The 23,453-nt window shown below is 45.8% G+C and overlaps 1 protein-coding gene across 1 annotated transcript in view; it reads left to right on the top strand.

Moving 5' to 3' along the window:
* The window catches only part of LOC121543416 (staphylococcal nuclease domain-containing protein 1-like), a 277,997-nt gene that overhangs the window by 18,922 nt on the left and 235,622 nt on the right, over window positions 1-23,453 (top strand). Inside the window, exons 10-11 of the mRNA XM_041853265.2 lie at window positions 7,073-7,177; window positions 22,640-22,735. Of these exons, the coding sequence (XP_041709199.2) occupies window positions 7,073-7,177; window positions 22,640-22,735 (201 nt within the window). The remainder of the gene's footprint in view (window positions 1-7,072; window positions 7,178-22,639; window positions 22,736-23,453) is intronic.

Raw genomic sequence — 23,453 nt, 5'->3', positions numbered from 1 at the left:
TAATACAGGACTAGTAAAGGCCTAGTGCACTACCTTTTGTGAAAAAAAAAAATATTTTTCAGTGTGGTGCTACAGCATCCTGAGCACCCCTTCTTCCTGCGGCTTTGACTGCTGCTGCTCATTTCATAGTAATGTTTGCAAATAACGAATAATACATTTGAAATACTTACTCATTATCTACTTCTGCCGCAAGACGTGGCTACACGGCGTGATAGACACAAACGCCTGCACCACACAGACAGACTGGGGCAATATTGCTTGAAATTAATTGGCAGATATTGTTAGGTTTGGCTATTTAAGCCAATAGTGGCTAACCAGGGGTGGGATAATGTTGCGTTGATTAGATGGTAGCTGGGAGCTTGCGGTGTCAGAGACTTGTGAGATTTGTTTATGACAGTTTGCGATGTGACACATGAATAATTGCATATACTTTCGGAATTGTTTGGTGAGCTACTCATAGGTGGGCTGAGAGCTACTATTAGCTCACGATCAACCTTTTGGAGACCCCGGTGACTCATGCAGCCTGGACATACCTCTTGCTGGCACCCACCTGGAGTCGAAAGGCGTGCTCTTTCTCTCTCTCGCGCTCTCTGTCTGTGTTTCTCTCTGTCTGTCTCTGCATATCTTTCTCTCCCCATATCTTTCTCTGTTTGAGAGTGAGTGAGTGAGAGTGAGTGAGTGAGAGCGAGTGAGTGAGAGAAATGTGCTGGCCACATACACAACACAGGCCCAGCGAGAGAGAGAGAGAGACCCATCTCTGTTTCCAAAAAAATCCAATCTCTATTGTACCAACCTACACACTCCTCACAACACTGTAACAAGGTATGTGCTCTGGCTCTGGCACCAACAAAGAAAAAGTGATTCTCCTTTCTCTCTTCCCAAATAAATAAATCAACTGTTATGTTGAAGAGAAGCAGAAAAATGGCTGCCAGCACATTTCTCTCTCTCTCTCTCTCTCTCTCTCTCTCTCTCTCTCTCTCTCTCTCTCTCTCTCTCTCTCTCTCTCTCGTGGGCAGGTTAATTTCTCCCTCCGTCCCCAACGGTAAAATAATTTGCAGATTTATTAGTTTATTTTTCCTCACGTCTGCCTCTCCTCTCCTTCTCTCCTCCCTGTCTGCTTTGGGACTAACTGAGCATCTCAGAATACCTCAAGGGAGGTGCTTGTGTGTTCAGGATTTCTCTAAAATTGGTCTAGCTCCAAGCTTGATTCCCAATAGCCGCCCACACAAGCTTGACTGGTATCCAAGGGTGGTTGTCTCCCATGTATATCTCAGCAATTGGGGCTGTTCAAATACTAGTCATCCTTCCCTCATCCTTCGTTCTCTAAAACAATGTAAGATCTGATGGGGTTGGATCATTGATCTAAGTTGCGTGGGTGCTTACTTCCAAGTGAGCTTGATATGTTTGCCCACCCTTCTAGGTGAGCTTGATGTACAGCCCATGTTTGCTGTGTATGTCACAGGTAGGCCTGGGTGGGTGTGTGTTTGCCTTTCCCAAGTGATCTTGACGTACAGCCCATTAGTTTATCACACATTGATCTCTCTGTGTGCGTGTGGGCCTAAACTTTTCCACTGTTCCCCAATTGAGCTTGATGTAGAGCCCATGTTTGTGTGTGAATGTCACCTGTGTCTGTCAGTCATTTCTCTTTGTTTTGGCAGCTGTCTTTTGTCCCCCTCTCCAGTCCCCCTCTCCAGTCCCCCTCTCCAGTCCCCCTCTCCAGTCCCTCTCTCCAGTCCCTCTCTCCAGTCCCTCTCTCCAGTCCCTCTCTCCAGTCCCAGCCATGTTTTGAGCGATGAGCACCATAAGAGGTCTGTCGAGGGTTAGGGCCTAGCTCAAGTGAGTTTGGGCAATTGATCCTTCAGACTTACTTATTATTGCACCATAGTTTGGACCCGGCGGGCACTTCAATCCGGCCCGCGAGACATTTTTTAAATTTATTAAATATTATTATATTTGAGGTACGATTTTTGGCCTAAAATTACTCATTCCATGATAAACAAACAACCTCCAATAGATGGCGCTGTAGCCTGGCAGCGCGCTCTGTATTTGGGCCTACAGTCAGATTCAGAATGCGCTCAGTCATCATAGCCACTTCAGTGCTTGACGACTTTTTATGTGAAAAATGAGTGCTGCGAAAATGAGAAAGGTGGACTCTGAATGTTGTGTATTTAAAGAAGAATGGACAGCAAAATACTTTTTTACTCATATTGGACGTAAGGCGGTATGTCTGATATGCCAAGAAAGTGTTGTCGTTTTTAAGGAATGTAATCTCAATCGTCATTTTTCATGCCAGCATGCTAACTACTCCAGCAATCTGTCCTCTCAGGAAAAGGCAAGGAATGCCTCAAAACTTGCCACAAACTTAAAAGGCCAACAAAATAAGTTTACTAAACGGTGCTCTACTCAAGACTCCGTAACTAAGGCAAGCTACGTAGTGGCACATAAAATCGCAAAGCATAGCCTTTTGCTGAAGGGGAGTTTGTGAAAGAGTGTATGGTGGAGACTGCTGGTATACTTTGTCCTGAGAGTAAAAGCCAATTAGAGAAAATTATCTTATCACGCAGAACCATCACCAGGCGTGTGGAAGTGATAGGTGAGGAGCTAATCTCCGAGTTGAAGAAAAAAGCAGATGGCTTCGATCTTTTTTCTATAGCACTGGATGAGAGTACTGACATCAGAGACACCGCTCAACTTTTAATTTTTGTCAGAGGAATAAATGAGAACTTTGAAATAAGAGGAACTTCCTGCTTGGAAACAATGAAGCTACCGTGGAGAAAACTGACAAACGTCATAACAGATGGATCACCAAATCTAACCGGTAAAAACATTGGCCTACTAAAAAGATTACAAGACAAAGTAAAAGAAGAAAGCCTTAACTCGGAGGAATTGATATTTCTTCATTGTATTATTCATCAGGAAGCCCTGTGTAAAAGTGTGTTGAAGCTGGAAAATGTTGTCAAAGTGGTTGTAAAACGTGTCAACTTTATACGGGCAAGGGGGCTTAACCATCATCAGTTCATTCAGCTGCTCAATGACAGAGGCAGAGCACCAGGACTTGTTGTACCCTTCAAATGTGCGCTGGCTAAGCCTGGGGAAAGTATTTAGCTGTGTGTGGGAACTGAGAGGGGAGATGGGTATGTTTCTTGATACGGTTGGAAAAGCTGACGACTTCTCCGAGTTGAAAGACAGACTGACTGGGCGACTTTGCTTTCGGTGTGGACATATTGGGGCATCTGAACGATCTAAATGTGAAACTGCAGGGAAATTGTGTTTTTGTGCATGAACTGTATTCCAACGTGAAGGCATTCAAGGCCAAACTTATGATGTTCTCCAGACAAATGAGCAGCCGGTCTCTCGCTCATTTCCCGAACACTGGCCGCACTGAACTCGCCCATATCGCAGTGCCGCACTGAGACATACAGTAGCACTTTGATCGACCTGCATGCTGAGTTTTCCTGCTGCTTCTCAGACTTCACCAAGATTGAGACTGAGCTGGAGCTTGTATCATGCCCAGTCTTTCGACAGTGAGAGCACCACCAGACACACAATTGGAGCTCATCGACATCCAATGTGACAGTGCTTTGAAGGAGAAGTACAAAACAGCAACAATAGACTAGTTCTATGGCTCACTGAATGAAACAAAGTTTCCAAACATTAAAAAGCACGCCCAAAGGATGCTTGTTTTATTCGGGTCCACATATGTGTGTGAACAAACGTTCTCAGTCATGAATTACAACAAATACCGTCACAGGTCAAATTGAACAAATGACCACTTGTCAGCTGTTCTGAGAATCTCTACATCAAAGATGACACCAGACTTAGATGCCCTTGCCAAGAGAGTTGACCAGACCCATTGTTTTACATGTACATTTACATTTAAGTCATTTAGCAGACGCTCTTATCCAGAGCGACTTCCAAATTGGTGCATTCAACTTAGGATAGCTAGTGGGACAACTACCCTTTTTTCCCTTTTTTTTTATGGGGGTGGGGGATGGGGGGTAGAAGGATTACTGTTATACTATTCCAGGTATTCCTTAAAGAGGTTGGGTTTCAAGTGTCTCCGGAAGGTGGTCAGTGACTCCGCTGTCCTGGCATCGTGGGGGAGCTTGTTCCACCATTGGGGTGCCAGAGCAGCGAATAGCTTTGACTGGGCTGAGTGGGAACTGTGCTTCCGTAGATGTAGGGGAGCTAGCAGGCCAGAGGTGGATGAACGTAGTGCCCTCGTTTGTGTGTAGCGTCTGATCAGAGCCTGAAGGTAAGGAGGTGCCGTTCCCCTCACAGCTCCGTAGGCAAGCACAATGGTTTTATAGTAGATGCGAGCTTCAACTGGAAGCCAGTGGAGTGTGCGGAGGAGCGGGGTGACATGAGAGAACTTGGGAAGGTTGAACACCAGACCGGCTGCAGCGTTCACATTGTTCACAGTAAGACTTGAATAACCGTGACTGGGGTAGGCAAGGATTATGCTTTTTCATGGTGATGGTTATGCAGTGAAAATGATCCAGCAATGCACTTGGATACAGGTAATAGAAGCACAAGCATTTAGCTACACCTGCAATACAACCTGCTAAACACGTGTATGTGACAAATACAATGTGATTTGCTTTAATAACTACCGGTAATCAGTCAGATTTGGGCTGAGTTGATTTGGATATCTGTAAATATGGCTCACAATGGAGATGAGAATTGTTCCTTAATATGTTTTCAAAAACAGACCATTCCAAATGAAACGGATGCTCTTACCATATGTTTCACTCATATTTTAGAATAGTTTTTTTTTTTTTTACACATCTGCTGTTACATTTTGCATGTCTCCAGTCATATAATAAATATATATTTTTAAGTTAGCATATTGTGACTATAAGTTTGATTGTACTTTACAAGGGTAGAGATGCAGGATCTGTGTGTGTTTGACTGTGTCTGTGATGTTATAAATTATATCGATTTTGTGAAACATTTGTGTAATGTGTTCACAAAAAACAAGGGTAGAGATGGTACAAGGGTAGAGATGGTACAAGGGTAGAGATGGTACAAGGGTAGAGATGGTACAAGGGTAGAGATGGTACAAGGGTAGAGATGGTACAAGGGTAGAGATGGTACAAGGGTAGAATTGTTCTGCAAGCATATGTACACCTACAGTACACTAGTAGCTGCGTGTCAATGTGAAAATAAATAAAGGCTTCACATGTTTTGTCATGCATATAGTATGTGGCCCTTCACTTGGTTTCAACAGCTCAATGTGGTCGTTGAGCCAAAAGGTTTCCCACACCTGGTTTGGACACTCTGTCAGTCTTGCACTTTCTCTTCCATCTCTCTCACTCACTCTCGCTCCCTTTGCCATCACTTTATTACCAATCTGTTTCTCCTTTTCGCGTCGGAGAGCAACTTTTTTTTTATTTTGTTGGTAATACGAAGGAGAGAAATGCCAGACAAATTTTCACTGGAGTTGGATGGATCAGTCATGCCGCTAATCCTGACTGATGCCCATTCCTCTGCTCTGTCCCCTTCTCTCCCGGGACTCCCCTCTCCATATGGAATGTATAGACACTTCACAGACTTGTGCGTTTTGAAGCTGGAATTGTGGAACAAACACATTGGCATAGGTTAAAAGGACGGGCAATGGATCAGTTTGATGCTCTGCAATGTGTGAAGATGCAGCGATAATTGTGACAGTAGGATGTGTATTTTCAATGCATCTTTTTGCGATGTTTGGGTGGTACATTTCGTTGTCAGGTTGTATTACATGATGTGTGATGGTGTTACATCTAAAAGTCATCAACAAATGGCCATGTTGATTGTTCATTATAATATACTTGACTTCTCTGACAATTGCAGTATGAATACATTAAGGTCATGGTACGGTCATACAGTACGTTAAGTGGTGCTGTAGATTACAGCTCTGCTCTGCTGTGTAGCTGCAGTATGTAGGGCTGTAGATTACAGCTCTTCTCTCTCTCTGCTCTGCTGTGTAGCTGCAGTATGTGGGGCTGTAGATTGCAGCTCTTCTCTCTCTCTGCTCTGCTGTGTAGCTGCAGTATGTGGGGCTGTAGATTACAGCTCTTCTCTCTCTCTGCTCTGCTGTGAAGCTGCAGTATGTGGTGCTGTAGATTACAGCTCTGCTCTGCTGTGTAGCTGCAGTATGTGGGGCTGTAGATTACAGCTCTTCTCTCTCTCTGCTCTGCTGTGAAGCTGCAGTATGTGGTGCTGTAGATTACAGCTCTTCTCTCTCTCTGCTCTGCTGTGTAGCTGCAGTATGTGGGGCTGTAGATTACAGCTCTTCTCTCTCTCTGCTCTGCTGTGAAGCTGCAGTATGTGGGGCTGTAGACGGTCACTTTATTCCTAGTTAAATGTACATATCTATCTCAATGACCTTGTACCTCTGCACGTCGACTCAGTACTGGTACCCTGTGCATAGAGCCAAGTTATCGTTACTCACTGTGTGTGTGTTACTTTTTTATGCATTTTACATTTCTATTATTTCTCTATTTTCTTTCTCTCTGCGTTGTTGGTAAGGGCCCGTAACTAAGCATTTCACTGTTGGTCTACACCTGTTGTTTACGAAGCATGTGACGAATACAGTTGGATTTGAATTGTTTGTTTGTTGGACTAAAGCCCTTCTCTCCCTGTGCTCTGCTCTGTGTAGACTAGGCTCAGCTCAGCCAGCACAGCCAATTCTCTAGAAAGCAGCTGTCTTCTCTGTCCTCCAAATGGAACCGCGATGGCTGCTTCACTAACATCTCTTGATCTCTCTCTCCCCTCCCTCCCGCCCTCCTCCTCCCTCTCTCTCTCTCTCTCTCTCTCTCTCTCTCTCTCTCTCTCTCTCTCTCTCTCTCTCTCTCTCTCTCTCTCTCTCTCTCTCTCTCTCTCTCTCTCTCTCTCTCTCTCTCTCTCTCTCTCTCTCTCTCTCTCTCTCTCTCTCTCTCTCTCTCTCTCTCTCTCTCTCTCTCTCTCTCTCTCTCTCTCTCTCTCTCTCTCTCTCTCTCTCTCTCTCTCTCCTCTCTCTCTCTCTCTCTCCCCTCCCCCACTTTATCCAACCATCTCTGTCCCCCTCCCCTTCGCCCTCCTTTTCTCCCAGGTGATGCAGGTCGTAAATGCGGACGCCATCGTGGTCAAGCTCAACTCTGGCGAGTACAAGACCATTCACCTGTCCAGCATCCGACCCCCCAGGATCGAGGGCGAGGTACGCACGCCGCCCCTCCCGTCTCTGTATCTTTGTGGTGTGTGTTGGTGTCTTGTCCTTTGCTTGGCTACCCTGTCACAGAGGGCCATTACCAGCTCCACAGGGGCGCCTGCTGTCAGAGCCACTGTTTGGAAAGTGCTGATGTGGGCCCTTTCCCTCATTTTTACATTTACATTTTAGTCATTTAGCAGACGCTCTTATCCAGAGCGACTTACAGTTAGTGAATACATATTTTTTTTATACTGGCCCCCCGTGGGAATCGAACCCACAACCCTGGCGTTGCAAACGCCATGCTCTATCAACTGAGCTACATCCCTGCCGGCCATTCCCTCCCCTACCCTGGACGACGCTGGGCCAATTGTGCGCCGCCCATGAGTCTCCTGGTCGCGGCCGGCGGCGACAGAGCCTGGATTCGAACCAGGATCTCTAGTGGCACAGTTAGCACTGCGATGCAGTGCCTTAGACCACTGCGCCACTCCCCCAGTCTTCTTTGAAAAGGCATTCCTTGTCTTTCTCGGTCTCTCTCTCTGTGTGTGTGTGTGTCTCTCTCTCTTTCTCTCTCTCTTTCTCTCTCTCTCTCTCTCTCTCTCTCTTTCTCTCTTCTCTCTCTCTCTCTCTCTCTCTCTCTCTCTCTCTCTCTCTCTCTCTCTCTCTCGCTCTCTCTCGTTCTCTCTCGTTCTCTCTCGTTCTCTCTCGTTCTCTCTCGTTCTCTCTCTCTCTCTCTCTCTCTCTCTCTCTCTCTCTCTCTCTGTCTCTCTGTCTCTCTGTCTCTCTCTCTGTCTCTCTGTCTCTGTGTTTTGATTGCAGCACTGCAGAGAAGTGGGCCGATCATCCTTTCCCTTACCGCCCGCCACCGCACACACACAATGAGAGACAAATGCTGACGGTCTGTCATTCACCTCTCATGTACGCCCAGTCACCATTGTCACCAGGCGCTCACACAAATATATACACGCATACTTAATCGGTCACCACTCTGTCACGGTCACACATTTTAGTCTGTTCCCTTCTCGTACACAACAAAACACACACACACACACCCCTACGTGTCTATATAGGCTCCACTCCTCCCTTTGTGTATTTCCTCCCAACTAAGCACCGCTAGAGTCCTAATCAGATTTCAGTCTCTCTCTGGTCGGGTATAATAAGAAAAAGGAAGTACAATAAGAAAAGAGAGATTGAGAGAATGAGAGTTTCTTAATGGATCCCTTAATGATGGAATAAGAACAGTAGCTAAATATAGTAATGTGGCCACCACCAGGACGACCAGCCTGGAATTAGCTGGCGACCCCTGACCCCGTCTGCTATTGGCCCCACGATGATTCGGCACTCCCTATAGTTGGAGGCGACACTTCCTGGTTTCCCTTTATTTCCTCCCCGATGTTGGGCTCCGTCTGAAATCGCACCCTATTCCCTATATAGTGACTACATGGTGACCAGCGTGCCATTTAAGACAACCAAGGAGTACGTACAGTGAGGGAAAAAAGGATTTGATCCCCTGCTGATTTTGTAAGTTTCCCCACTGACAAAGAAATGATCAGTCTATAATTTTAATGGTAGGTTTATTTGAACAGTGAGACACAGAATAACAAAACAAAAATCCTGAAAAACGCATGTCAAAAATGTTATAAATTGATTTGCATTTTAATGAGGGAAATAAGTATTTGACCCCCTCTCAATCAGAAAGATTTCTGGCTCCCAGGTCTCTTTTATACAAGTAACGAGCTGAGATTAGGAGCACACTCTTAAAGGGAGTGCTCCTAATCTCAGCTTGTTACCTGTATAAAAGACACATGTCCACAGAAGCAATCAATCAATCAGATTCCAAATCTCCACCATGGCCAAGACCAAAGAGCTCTCCAAGGATGTCAGGGACAAGATTGTAGACCTACACAAGGCTGGAATGGGCTATAAGACCATCGCCAAACAGCTTGGTGAGAAGGTGACAACAGTTGGTGCGATTATTCGCAAATGGAAGAAACACAAAATAACTGTCAATCTCCCTCGGCCTGCAGCTCCATGCAAGATCTCACCTCGTGGAGTTGCAATGATCATGATAACGGTGAGGAATCAGCCCAGAACTACGCGGGAGGATCTTGTCAATGATCTCAAGGCAGCTGGGACCATAGTCACCATGAAAACAATTGGTAACACACTACGCCGTGAAGGACTGAAATCCTGCAGTGCCCGCAAGTTCCCCCTGCTCAAGAAAGCACATATACAGGGCCGTCTGAAGTTTGCCAATGAACATCTGAATGATTCAGAGGAGAACTGGGTGAAAGTGTTGTGGTCAGAGGAGACCAAAATGGAGCTCTTTGGCATCAACTCAACTCGCCGTGTTTGGAGGAGGAGGAATGCTGCCTATGACCCCAAGAACACCATCCCCACCGTCAAACATGGAGGTGGAAACATTATGCTTTGGGGGTGTTTTTCTGCTAAGGGGACAGGACAACTTCACCGCATCAAAGGGACGATGGACGGGGCCATGTACCGTCAAATCTTGGGTGAGAACCTCCTTCCCTCAGCCAGGGCATTGAAAATGGGTCGTGGATGGGTATTCCAGCATGACAATGACCCAAAACACAAGGCCAAGGCAACAAAGGAGTGGCACAAGAAGAAGCACATTAAGGTCCTGGAGTGGCCTAGCCAGTCTCCAGACCATAATCCCATAGAAAATCTGTGGAGGGAGCTGAAGGTTTGAGTTGCCAAACGTCAGCCTCGAAACCTTAATGACTTGGAGAAGATCTGCAAAGAGGAGTGAAACAAAATCCCTCCTGAGATGTGTGCAAACCTGGTGGCCAACTACAAGAAACGTCTGACCGCTGTGATTGCCAACAAGGGTTTTGCCACCAAGTACTAATTCATGATTTGCAGAGGGGTCAAATACTTACTTCCCTCATTAAAATGCAAATCAATTTATAACATTTTTGACATGCGTTTTTCTGGATTATTTTGTTGTTATTCTGTCACTCACTATTCAAATAAACCTACCATTAAAATTATAGACTGATCATGTCTTTGTCAGTGGGCAAACGTACAAAATCAGCAGGGGATCAAATCATTTTTTCCCTCACTGTAGAAGTTACACCCTTACCACTGATACAAGGTCAGTTTACCATCCCATCTAATGGTTAAGGTCAGGGTTGTGGGTTGGGTAATCTGATACTAGATCAGTGTTGAGGACTAGGAACAACTTCTACCTAGACTATGATTGCGGGATGATTCAGCACTAACCAAGACTGAGGAGGAGGCATTTCCTGTTTCCCTTTCTCCTACCTGTATTGTTCCTAGTATTCAAGGACATTCAGTATGCCAACCTTCTCTTCTGCTGTCCTTCAGCCTGCTTCAATAGGGATTCGTTCAGAGGGGCGCAATAGAAATAGAACCCTAGTTCTATGGCCTCGAGCCCTGAGAGCAACTTGGAGTTGAGTGCTTCTTGTGGGATTTAACAGGCTTTTTGTTTCTGACGCAAGCAAGTTCAATTTGGACTATTATCTCATAGAAATGAAGCTCTTTGTGGCACTGAAGACAAAGAAGAGTGATATACAAAAGAAAGCCTCATTGGTGACTTATTGTACTGTATTTAATGGTGGTGGCTAGAAGTATTAGTCACCAATGTGCTGACTGACGTATCTAGAAAGACTGCATTGTACGACAAAGTATGAAAAATGTATGCACTCACTACTGTAAATTGCTCTGCATAAGAGCGTCTCCTAAATGACTAAAATGTAAATGCATGCTATAAGCGTTGGGTGTACAGTGTTCAGAGTGGGTTGGAATCCCTGTGAAGACGGAACATTGTTTCCTACCAAGAGTTGTTCAATATCTTCTAGGCAGTACATTACATAGGATACATCTCATTGTACAAGGGGGCCAGTGTGATTGCAGGCTTTTGTTCCAGTCAATATAGACCAGGGTTCTTCAATTCCGGTCCTGGAGGGCCGAAACACTTCTGTTTTTTATTTCTACCTGGTAGTTAATTGCACTCACCTGGTGTCCCAGATCTGAATTAGCCCCTGATTAGAAGGAGAGGATGAAAAACAGAGGTGTTTCAGCCCTCCAGGACCGGAATTGAAGATCCCTGATATAGACAATGTTTAGCAGTTGGAGGCTTATAGGGTATATACTGTCACTTTTTCCTCGCTTTATTACCGTTCATGTCGCATCTTCCCCTCTCTCTCCCTTGTGCCCTCCTCACCCTCTCTCTCCCTTGTGCCCTCCTCACCCTCTCTCTCCCTTGTGCCCTCCTCACCCTCTCTCTCCCTTGTGCCCTCCTCACCCTCTCTCTCCCTTGTGCCCCCCCACCCCTCCTCACCCTCCTCTCACCCTCTCTCTCCCTTGTGCCCTCCTCACCCCCACCCCTCCTCACCTCTCTCTCCCTTGTGCCCTCCCACCCTCTCTCCCCTCTCTCTCCCTCCTCCTACCCCCTCACTCTCTCCCTTGTGCCCTCCTCACCCTCTCTCCTCACCCTCTCTCTCTCCCTTGTACCCTCCTCACCCTCTCTCTCCTTTCTATTGTTAGCGTTTCAGATCATTAGGAGAATACTTTGTCCTCCTCCCTCTCTCTTTGTCACTCTCCTTCTTTCCCTCTGGCCCCTTTCTCATTTTCTGGCCCGTCTCTTGTGCGTTCTCTCCTGTTGTGGATCAGAGTGGTATACTACAGAACAAGCTAGATCTACTCTGACAAAAAAAATACAAAGAAAAATATGTGTTACATACACCGGATAGATGCAGTGAAATGTGTTGTTCTACAGGGTCAGCCATAGTAGTACAGTGCCTCTGGAGCAAATTAGGGTTAAGTGCCTTGCTCAAGGGCACATTGACAGCTTTCTGACCTTGTCGGCTCGGATATTCGAACCAGCGACCTTCCAGTTCTGGCCCAGCGCTCTAACCGTTAGGCTGCCTGCTGCCCTTATACTGTGTGAAGCTAGACAGATTCAGTTAGCTTCACATTCCAGGACAGGCTTCATCCGTACTACGACGGTGGATATTGCTAGTCCGCCTGCCGCTAACTCTAGCAGGCTTGTAACTGCACGTGCATGTCACACATCACTAGTCAGACGCCGGACTCTTCATTGAGACAATGCTGAAACATCAATCCATGGGCGAGTCAGTGCCACATTTTCATTTGTGCCGAAATCAAAATGAAAGAAAAAGTTATCTTTCAAATTCAGCAGGCTATGGTGAGATATAGGCTTTTAGAAGTGGCGTCTTTATTATTACTTATGCCGTCTTTGGCGTGCTTATCAATGCACAGATATCCTTTTCCCGCTCCTATCACGCCTTTGTGTTTGGCCATAGACATATAATCCATAGAAGGGTTTTGGATCCTCTAACCCTGGCAATTTGACTAGTAAACTCATGGGTACACTAGCGATGGCTGCCAGTCTTGACTTGAAAGGGAACTGCCATCTATGGATTATGTCTGTGGTTTGTTGCTTCTATCAGTTTGCCTTTCGCAAATTTCAAAAATAGAATCTCAGGAAATCAAATGCTTTAATAAATGTGTAATGTGATAGGTATTTTAACCCCCCCAAAATTACACAAAACATTTGATTAATAAAATACTTAATCAGTCGTCTTCCTCAAATGAAGGGGATGATGATACAACAAGAGGGAGGGCATCTGATTTTATTGGTCCTCAACTCGCTGCTCAGAAACTTCATTCAGGATAAATGGAGTTAGCCCTTCGGTAGCCGGTTAGTTCTGAAGGATTCGTTGCGATAGACATCTACCCGTCTTAAAGGTGAGCCACTTTTGTGGTACTGGCTATACTGAGTTGAACTGAGTTGACTTAAGTTACCTCTAACTCCTCAAACCTGATTGGTAGTATAGGGCTCAGGTAGCTCTTTGTGTGTCTGTGTTTTCCACTCTTTATCCTTTGCAGAGTCATTGCTTGCCTCATTGGCCAGTGTGTATGTACAGGATGCCTCTGTTTCCTTTGTTCTGACAGGCATGTCTGCATCTCTTCTCTTTCTCCTTCCCCTCCACCATCTCTTCTCTTTCTCCTTCCCCTCCACCATCTCTTCTCTTTCTCCTTCCCCTCCACCATCTCTTCTCTTTCTCCCTCCCCTCCACCATCTCTTCTCTTTCTCCTTCCCCTCCACCATCTCTTCTCTTTCTCCCCCTCCACCATCTCTTCCTTTCTCCCCCTCCACCATCTCTTCTCTTCCTCCTCCACCATCTCTTCCCTTTCTCCTCCCCCTCCACCATCTCTTCTCTTCTCTCCCCCTCCACCATCTCTTCTCTTTCTCCCCCTCCACCATCTCTTCTCTTTCTCCTCCCCCTCCACCATCCCCTTTCCCCCCTCCACCATCTCTTCTCTTTCTCCTCCCCCTCCACCATCTCTTCAATCTCTTCTTCCTGCCCTCCATTCTCTCACTCTTTGTCTATAGCTCTCTTGCTCTCTGTCTCTCTGTCTCTCTCTCTCTGTATCCCCCTCTCTCGCTCTCTCTCTGTGTATCCCCCACTGTCTCTCTCTCTGTGTATCCCCCTCTCTGTCTCTGTCTCTGTCTCTGTCTCTGTCTCTGTCTCTGTCTCTGTCTCTCTCTCTGTCTCGCTCTCTCTTTCCCCTCTCTCGCTCTCTCTCTGTCTCTGTCTGTCTCTCTCTCTGTCTCTCTGTCTCTCTCTCTGTCTCTGTCTCTGTCTCTGTCTCTGTCTCTCTCTCTCTCTCTCTCTCTCTCTGTCTCTGCACCAGATGCTTTGACAGCATGTACTTTGTGCTCCATTGCACGGTCTTATGTTTGGGGAAGGCTAGGTTAGGGGGTTAAGACCAGCGTATGGAGACGATGTGTTTTCACTGCTGTCTGTCTCTGTCCCTCTCTCTCTCTTTCTCTGTGTGTTCTATTAGCTAACACTGGTGTTACGTAAAGCCCAGAGTAGGAAGGACACATACATACAGACACACTACAGTGTTTGTCCTTTGAGAGTTGGATGTGGAAGGTCGTCACCATGCAGTGTGGCTGGTCCAGTTGTCTGATGTGCTTCTGGGGTGACAGAAAGGCCACATCCTAAATGCACTATATAGGGTGACAGCATGTCTGCTAGCCCTGCTTTCCTTACTGCCAGATGTCTGCTAAATGCTCATCTCACTCCTGATCAGTTGCCTGATTTTGTTAGGAGCGCACACCCATGTTCTCCTAAGCTGCCTGTGTCAGTAGACAGACTGGAATTGGCTTCTCATAAGTAGTCTTCCGCACACGCTCACAGCTTGTGGCTACAGTCCCTTCTGTGACCTCCGGAAGTCCACAGCAAAAGAGTGTGTGTGTACCCCCTCCCTGTTCCTCCAAGCTGAATTGGGACTTTGGGGAGTTTTCAGGGCCAGTCGTGTGTGTGTGTGTGTGTGTGTGTGTGGCCATATGGGAAGGTTCCAGGGCCAGATGCGATGACCAGTGCACAGATGAACTGTGACAGCCGCTGCCCTCTACTCTTCCCCTCTCCCTTTCGCTCTCTGGGTGCCGGGACTTCCTCCCATCATGGGACAAAACATGTCCTTTGATTGACAGGCTGTGGGACCAATTGTGATTAGCCACAGTGAAACGTGACTTCACGTCAAGGGTACCAACCCTTTTTAGGCTTTGCTTCCTCTCGCTCTCCCCTCTCTCTTTTTCACTCATCCACATTCTCATCCCTCCCCTCTCTCCTGCTCTCCTCTGGTGTGGCAGTGGTATATTTTCAGATGTGAGTTATTTTGAGCAGGCAGGGTTGGAGTTAGCTCCCCCCCCTCTCTCTCTCCAGCCAGCCTCTGCAGCAGTAGCAGGCAGCAGGACAAGCCTGGAGAAAACGCAAGAGTAGAGGGGGGAGATGTCAGAGCAGCTCAATGAGTCACTGTTACACCCACTCCCTCCCTTTTCGTGTGTGTGTTTGGGTAATGGGGGGTTAACGGATAGCATAAGAGATGACGACAAACCGTCTTCTTTATGTAATGGGAACATACACAGGAAGTGTCTCATCCTTAGGTGGAATGTATAGTTCCGACTCATCGCTATAGCTAGTGTGTATGTCTCATACTTATGCGGACAGAATAGCTTCCTCTCATCTCTACAGCTAGACTGTATGTGTGTCATGCTTCTGCGTGCAGCATCTATTTTGCCATCAAGTGCCTGGTGTATTTTTCAGTCTGTGTACGTGTTTGTATTTAGTGGAAGATGTTATATTCCCTTGATCTTCCCCTCTTTCTGTCTGTTTTTCTCTGCTCATGCCCTCACCCCTCTTTCTCTCTCTCCATCTATCTCACTACCTCACCGCTCATGCCCTCACCTCTCTCTCTCTCTCCATCTATCTCACTCCCTCACCGCTCATGCCCTCATACCCCTCTTCCACCCTCCCTCCTCATGTCTCGCCATGCGTTCTCTTCGTTTGTTGTGCCTGTGGCCTCCAGCGTGGCGCGCTGACCCTGTCGTCTGGGGTCGTCCCCCCGTGACTCATCTCACACCCCATTGGCTGTTTGACACTTCCCCTACGCTGGCTGGACCCCGCCCTCCTCGCCTGCGATTGGCTGAAAGTTTTTGCCCACGCACAACCCAGCAGCCCTTATGTCATATCCTACGATAGAGTAGGCAAAGGAGAGAAGATGATGTTTGTCCTCAGTGAGACTGACAGTGGAGTTAGCGGAGAGTGTGTTAGCTAGCTACGTCAATGAGACAACTTGCGTAGCATTGTGTGACGCGGTAGTAAGGAAAACGCACCCAGACCCAAGAGAAAGGGGGAAAGCTGCTGTGACTTTAATAAATAAAAACATATTACCCCAGGATACTTCACATGATGACTATCCCAGAAAAAGGAGTACTCTGATGTTTTTATTTTAAATGTGTGTGTCGTTGAAGATTGTGGAGGATGGGGATGTTATAGTAAAAGTATGACTGTAGCCTGGGTACCAGTCTCTTTAGCTAGTCCACTCATTTACATTTACGTCATTTAGCAGACGCTCTTATCCAGAGCGACTTACAAATTGGTGCATTCACCTTATAGCCAGTGGGATAACCACTTTACAATGTTTTTTATTTTATTTATTTTTTGGAATGTATAGTTCCCTGTACTCCGTCATGTGCCAAAGAGATTGGCCTCGCTGCCATCTTCAAATATAAACATTCTATCATTAATGAGTTTTAGGAGTTGATACTGATTCTATCACCCTCACAGCTATCCTCCAATCACAAAGATTATGTAAATATTGGAACTATATTACTTTTTCTCCACAGAACATGGTTGCTAAGCAACCAATTTGTTTGTCAAGACAAAAGTCTGTCAAAAGTTGCTAGCTCATGTCTAAATTCTCAAAAATACATACTGCAATTTCAACCACAAAACATCTCAAAATACGACTTGCCTAGCTAACAGCTAAATGTTTTTGACTTTGTTATAAATTATAATTATATGTTTGAGTGTCCACATGTTGTCATGGAAAATATCTTATTTCCAACAACCAATGAGCAACTCCGCTGTAAATCCAGCGCATATTGAACGTTGATATTGCCGAAAGGCCAGTCTCTTTGGCAATGACAAGGAGTGTAATGTTCGCTAAAGAGACTGGCCCTCAGACTAGGTTGACTGCATATGAAAGTAGTATAATGCATGTTCGCTGAAGTGAAAGATTGAGGGATGTGCTAGTTTGTTTGTGTTTCATAGAGCTAGGGTTAAGAAGGCAGCCCAGTGTAATCAGGTGTGTGTGTGTGTGTGTGTGTGTGTGTGTGCGCAAGCACAGTGGTTGTTGACAAATGGCTTGGGTGTGTTTATGTTTTTGAGCTAGCGCCATGTATGCCTTTGTTCTCGCTTCAGGCAGTGTGTACTCCTCTCCTCTCTTTCCCTCCATCCCAGTCTACAACTGTTTAATGCTCATTTATTTAGGGAGGTCATTACGCATGCGGTTTTAAATGCAGGCCGTTTCTCTCAAAGGCCCCCAATGTACAGTTCCATCTTCAATGTTCGCTGTCTCTCTACAGGCTAGCTTGCGCACATACACACCATACACACTGTGGAGTCAGCACACACAAAAACGCACTCCACGCACAGCACATACATACCATACACACTGTGGAGTCTGCACACACAACAACGCACTCCACGCACAGCACATACAGTGCCTTGCAAAAGTATTCAGACCCCTTGGATTTCTTCACAGTTTGTGTTACAAAGTAGGATTCAAATTGATATTTTTTTTGAAATACTGTTTATTCATTTTTTGTGTTGATAAGATCAATAAAAAGTTTGAAACAAAAATATAGTTGTGTCATAAATATTCAGCCCCTTTGTTTAGGCAAGGCTACATTTGTATAGGAGTTCAATTTGGCTTAACACATCAAGTTATATGGGCTGTGTGAAATAAGAGTTGACATGAGTTTTGAATGACTAACCCGTCCTCTGTCAAGACCAAGGAAGCTTTTCGAAAGCCTCATAAAGAAGGGCAGTGATTGGTAGATGGTTAACCATAACAAATCAGACATTGAATGTCTCTGTAAGCATATGCTGTGGATGATGTATTAAACCACTCAGACACATCAAAGATGCAGTCTTCCTTCTGAACTGAGCTGCAGGTCGGGAAGGAAACTGCTCAGGGATGTTACCATGAAGCCATTGGTGATTTTTAAATGGCTATAGAGTTCAATATCTGTGATGGGAGAAAACTGAGGATGGATTAATATTGTAGTGACACCACAATAATGATCTAAATGACAGAGTGAAAAGAATAATATAAATATACAGAATATTCCAAAACAGGAATCTTGTATGCAACAAGGCACTAAAGTAATACTGCAAAGGAATATCCCTTTTGGCCTAAATGCAAAGCGTTATGTTTGGGGCAAATCTAACACTTCACTGAGTAACTGCCTCCTTATTTTCAAGCATGGTGGTGGCTGCATCATGGTATGGGTATGCTTGACATCGGCAAATACTGGGGAGTTTTTCAGGATTAAAAATAAACTGAATGGAGCTAAGCACAGGCAAAGTCCTTGCTTCAGTCTGCTTTACACCAGAGACTGGGAGAGGAATTCACTTTTCAGCAGGACAATAACATACAACACAAGGCCAAATCTACAATGGAATTGCTTACCAAGAAGACAGTGAATGTTCCTGAGTGGCCAAGTTACAGTTTTAACTTAAATCTGCTTGAAAATCTATGGCAGGACTTGATAATTACTGTCTAGTCATGATCCCCAACATATTGACAGAGCTATAGACTTACCCAAGAAGACTTACAGCTGTAAGCAATGCCAAAGGTATTTCTAACATGTATTGACTCAGGAAGCTGAATACTTATGCAACGACTATTTTAGTTATTTATTTTTTATTAATAAAAATATATATATATTCCTCTTTGACAGAGTATTTTGTGTCATTGTTGACAAAATGACAAATCAATTTGAATCCCACTTTGTAACCCAATCAAATGCGAAGAAATCCAAGGGGTCTGAATACTCTTACAAGGCATTGTACACACACACACACACACACATCCATCCCCAATCCCCCACACCTACACTCCTCCCCCCTACCAGCACATTCCATACCACACGACCCCCGTCCTCTGGGTCAGTAGGTCGCGACCCCTCTCCACTTTGTTGTTTTCAATCCCCTACAGCTACACAGCCAGTGTCATGTTTTTGTGCTAGTCATACATTTAGTCTCAACCAGGGGTCATTTAGAGTGAAAGGAATTTACCCCAAATAGAATATATGGCCCAGAGGGGCGAGGTGAAGAATAATGTTGATATAAGGGTCACTTCAGTTCTAGCATTGGATATAATGGTGCCTTTCGCGTTGGCAGAGTATTGGCTAGCTAGCCCATTCTATATGATTTCCTCTTTGTGTTGAGTCAGTGAATTATGGACAACTTCCCGAAATTACGGGAACTTTTTCAATAAATTCGCTGGTTTTCCAGAAGTCATGGTTGGATTTTTTCATGGTTACAGTTCCTTCTTATTCCCTCCTGATTCCAGGAATCCTCCAACCAGGATTTAGGGAAAACCATGGAATTTGTTGAATTTACAGTACCAGTACGGTTATATATCTGACTGTCTCAATCCTCTGAAATGGCTTCCTATCCTTGTCTACTTTCAATATTGTCACTGTTAATGAAGGGAATGACGCCTTAAATGGGTATTAGAACACATCCCCTGTTTCTCTGCTCTGCGTCATTTATCACAGATCGATGCCATCCTTTAAGGCCATCCACTGGCCTCCCAAGTGGCGCAGTGGTCTAAGGCACTGCATCGCAGTGCTAGCTGTGCCACTAGAGATCCTGGTTTGAATCCAGGCTCTGTCGTAGCCGGCCGCGACTGGGAGACCCATGGGGCGGCGCACAATTGGCCCAGCGTCGTCCAGGGTAGGGGAGGAATGGCCGGCAGGGATGTAGCTCAGTTGGTAGAGCATGGCGTTTGCAACGCCAGGGTTGTGGGTTCGTTTCCCATGGGGGGTATGAAAAATAAAAAAATAATGTATGCACTCACTAACTGTAAGTCGCTCTGGATAAGAGTGTCTGCTAAATGACTAAAATGTTAAGAGTGAGCTTGAGTGTGTATTGTACAGACACGCTACCTTCCATGAACATCAGTGGGCCTACAGGACTGTGAAATGGGCAGAGCAGCGTTTTGAGCTGTTGTGTAAATAGACATTTTCTATCATAATAATATAAATAATATGCCATTTAGCAGACGCTTTTATCCAAAGCGACTTACAGTCATGCGTGCATACATTTTTGTGTATGGGTGGTCCCGGGGATCGAACACACTACCTTGGCGTTACAAGCGCCGTGCTCTACCAGCTGAGCTACAGAGGACCACATGCGCTGTAAAAGATGGAAGCAGGATGAGGCTGACGTTAGTCATCACCAATTGTTGACAGTAGAACAGTATATTCGTTTATATGGCCAGTTTATATGAACAGTTGACAGTAGAACAGTATATTAGTTTATATGGCCAGTTTATATGAAGGCTCAGTAGCTCGAGTCATACAAAGTACATTAGACCCGTCGCAGGGTAAAATATTGTGTGGTTCCTGCGGATCGATGCCTATCCATCCCAGGCGTTGTGGAATCATTTTATGTCCCTCTTTTTTAAAAGTGATTTGGGGCCTTTTCCTTCCATCTCTCGCTTCCAACCGCTTGTCCTTTTGTGTTCCATTGCCATGGTTACTGGGACACTGTGTCCTCACACAAGGTGACATTAGATGCGTCCTTGGGTCACATGGGCTCGATGTGTCCGCTCTAGGGACTACACAGATATTTATAGTTTGAGATGTAGATGGATAGAGGCTTTCCTCTTCCGCTCTCTCTTCCTCCCCAAGTCTCTGTCTGCCTCGCTATCTGTCAGTCTTTCACTTCATTTTTCTCTCATTTCCCCACTGCGCTCTCTCTCTCGCTCGCTCGCTCTCTCTCTCTCTCTCTCTCTCTCTCTCTCTCTCTCTCTCTCTCTCTCTCTCTCTCTCTCTCTCTCTCTCTCTCTCTCTCTCTCTCTCTCTCTCTCTCTCTCTCTCTCTCTCTCTCTCTCTCTCTCTCTCTCTCTCTCGTTCCCTCCTGAGGGGTTTCACACTCCTCTGTAGAACAGGGGAGACTATAGGTATGTATCCTCTCCCTCTCTCTAATTGGCACAATACAGTACAGCTGACATTTAGGTATTTTTCCCTCCTGACTTGGATCCTTTCTTGAGCGAAACATCTCATCAACAAATGTTTGAGTGTCTTTCTGCGAGGTGAAGTAGCGAGAGTAGTCGTATCTGGGCATGGTACCATGGGCTCATAATAGGCCTTGGCAGACCCAAAATGGAGGAGTTTCGGAGAGTCAGCTCAGTGAAAGCCTATTAACACCCATGTAACTGTGCCCTGAGGTGAAGGCCACGTGGTAAACCTCCTTAGATACAAAATGGTGGATTCAGTCCCTAGGCAGTATAGGAAAAGCCCTCATTCCAAGGTAACTGGGTTTGATTGAAAGGCCTTGTGATAAGCCTCTTTAAACACAAAATGGTGGACTCTTCTCCCTAGGCAGTATACCAAAGACCCCTCATCCCAAGGTAACTGTGCTTCAATGAAAGGCCTTTGTGATAAGCCCTTGGGGAAACAAAATGGAGGATGGCGGCTCTGGGAATCAGCAGGAGGGGAGTTCCATTGGCCAGGTGTGAGATTGATTAGCTTACCTCTCAAAAGCACTGCGCTTCACTGAGCCGTGGAGGGAGAGGAAAATAAAAGGGGGGGAAGCTAATCGACCCAAACATCATTACACTTTGGCTAAGGTTAACGGAAACCACATTAAGCGGTTAAGATTGTGATTTTTGCTGTGGCTGGAGTCCCTCCTGTGAAGTCAGGTGCCTCGGCTCAAACTGTCAGCTCAACTATTTTTGAACGGTGCCTTACGGTGTTCACTAAGGGCACTTAGCTAGCGTAGGTAAGTACTTTCAGAGGGAATCTATTCCAATAGAAATGGAGCGTGGGTGTGGCCTGCTGTTTTGTTGTAACGTTGGTTTCTCTTTCTATGAACTATGGGGTGGGCTTCCCGTCCCCGAGGCCTGTGCTCCTGTGAGAGACACACACAAACATACTGCCCCCTGTTGCCTCTTCTCCAGAACTTTCCATATGCTCAGCTGCACAGCGCACATGTCAGCCCCGACACGAGAAAGAATAGAACGTCCCAAAGGAGGAGAGGAAAGGGCGAGTGCTGTGTGTGTGGGGAGAGATAATAATGGTCTTCATAGAATGGAGGAGGGGCATGGGCGGTAAACACAGAGCTATTGTAATCCATAGCCTTATTTTTTTTTGCATTTGTGCGTGTGTCATTTCTTTGTGTGGGTGTGTTTGTCATTCACTGTAATTGTTGTGTTCCTGCGCCTGTGTGTCTCCCTGATACTGAAGGATGGAAAAAAAGAATCACTCCTTTGAAAATGCAAATGAGTCTATTTATGTTCTGTTCCTGCTGTGTGTGTATTTGCACGTGTTTGTGTGTGTGTGTGATGCTGTCTTTCATGCCGGAGTGTTAATGAGCGAGATGGAACAATGGCACCACTCCTCATCACATCTCCCCGGTGACAGGACTCCTTAGTGGGAACGGTAACCAACAGCCCAGCAGCTTTCAGTGCAGTGGGGATTCAAACTGGTGGGGAAGAGAGGAAGGGAGGAAGGGGAAGCCGAGGCCACATCTGCAGAGAAACAAGAAGGCTTTAAAGGATGAGAAGGATGGATGGAAGGAAGTCAGTGTTTGAATGCGTTTTAATAACTTTTTCTCTCTTTCTGTCCCCCTCTGATTTCCCCTTCTCTCTTTCTCATCCTGTCTCTCTCGCTGTCTCTCTCTCTCTTTCTCTCTCTTTCTCTCTCTCTCTGTCTCTCTCTCTCTGTGTCTCTCTCTGTCTGTCTCTGTCTGTCTGTCTGTCTGTCTGTCTGTCTGTCTGTCTCTCTCTCTCTGTGTCTCTCTCTCTCTCTCTCTCTGTGTCTCTCTCTCTCTCTCTCTGTGTCTCTCTCTGTCCGTCTCTCTCTCTCTGCAGGAGAAGAACAAAGACAAGCGTTTCCGTCCCATCTACGACATCCCCTACATGTTCGAGGCCCGCGAGTTCATGAGGAAGAAGATCATTGGCAAGAAGGTAAGAGAACCACGCCCACAACATCCCACTCACGTAGAGCTGTAGTTGACTAGATCTGCTCCAGAGGTTCTCACTGAAGATCTAGTGTAGTCTAGATCAGTGGTTCGCAACCTTTTTCGGTTACTGAATTTTTCTCTGCCCGGAGTACCCCTGAAGTACCCCGTCATGTGCGTTTTACCAGTAAGCCTATGGTCACATGAGTCTTCTCAAGTACCCCCTGTGGATAGACCCAGTACCCTCAGGGGGTCTAGTACCCCTGGTTGGGAACCAATGGTCTAGATCATCCTTTTGATTTCATGTTGTCTTGAAACACACACACCTGTAATACATCACCTGCTATGCTATTTTGCCTTGTTTGCTTCATGTCACGTGACATCCGATTAGTCCCTACCTCATACACTGACTGACCATTTGATTTTAATCAGGAGATTCAATCTGTTCGCTCCAGATCTGGGCCTTACATCTCACAGTACTGATTTGTTGGGCCCATACATGCTGGGCCAATGTAGTTTTACATTGTCTTCACAGCAGGGCCTGAAGTACTAAGCTAAAGAGAGACTGCAAAACACTCACGCAGGCAGACACAATCCTATGGGCTTTTCACAGCACTGAGCAAGGGGCCATGAGAGTTTAGTATTCAATAAGAGTTTGGAAACTCGTCACCCCCCTCATATTCATTTTAATCATCAATGTTAATGATTTTTTAATGACTCAATAT

Source organism: Coregonus clupeaformis, chromosome 28 (genome assembly GCF_020615455.1).
Source record: "Coregonus clupeaformis isolate EN_2021a chromosome 28, ASM2061545v1, whole genome shotgun sequence".
NCBI lineage: Eukaryota > Metazoa > Chordata > Actinopteri > Salmoniformes > Salmonidae > Coregonus > Coregonus clupeaformis.
This window is presented reverse-complemented; position numbering and strand designations above follow the sequence as displayed.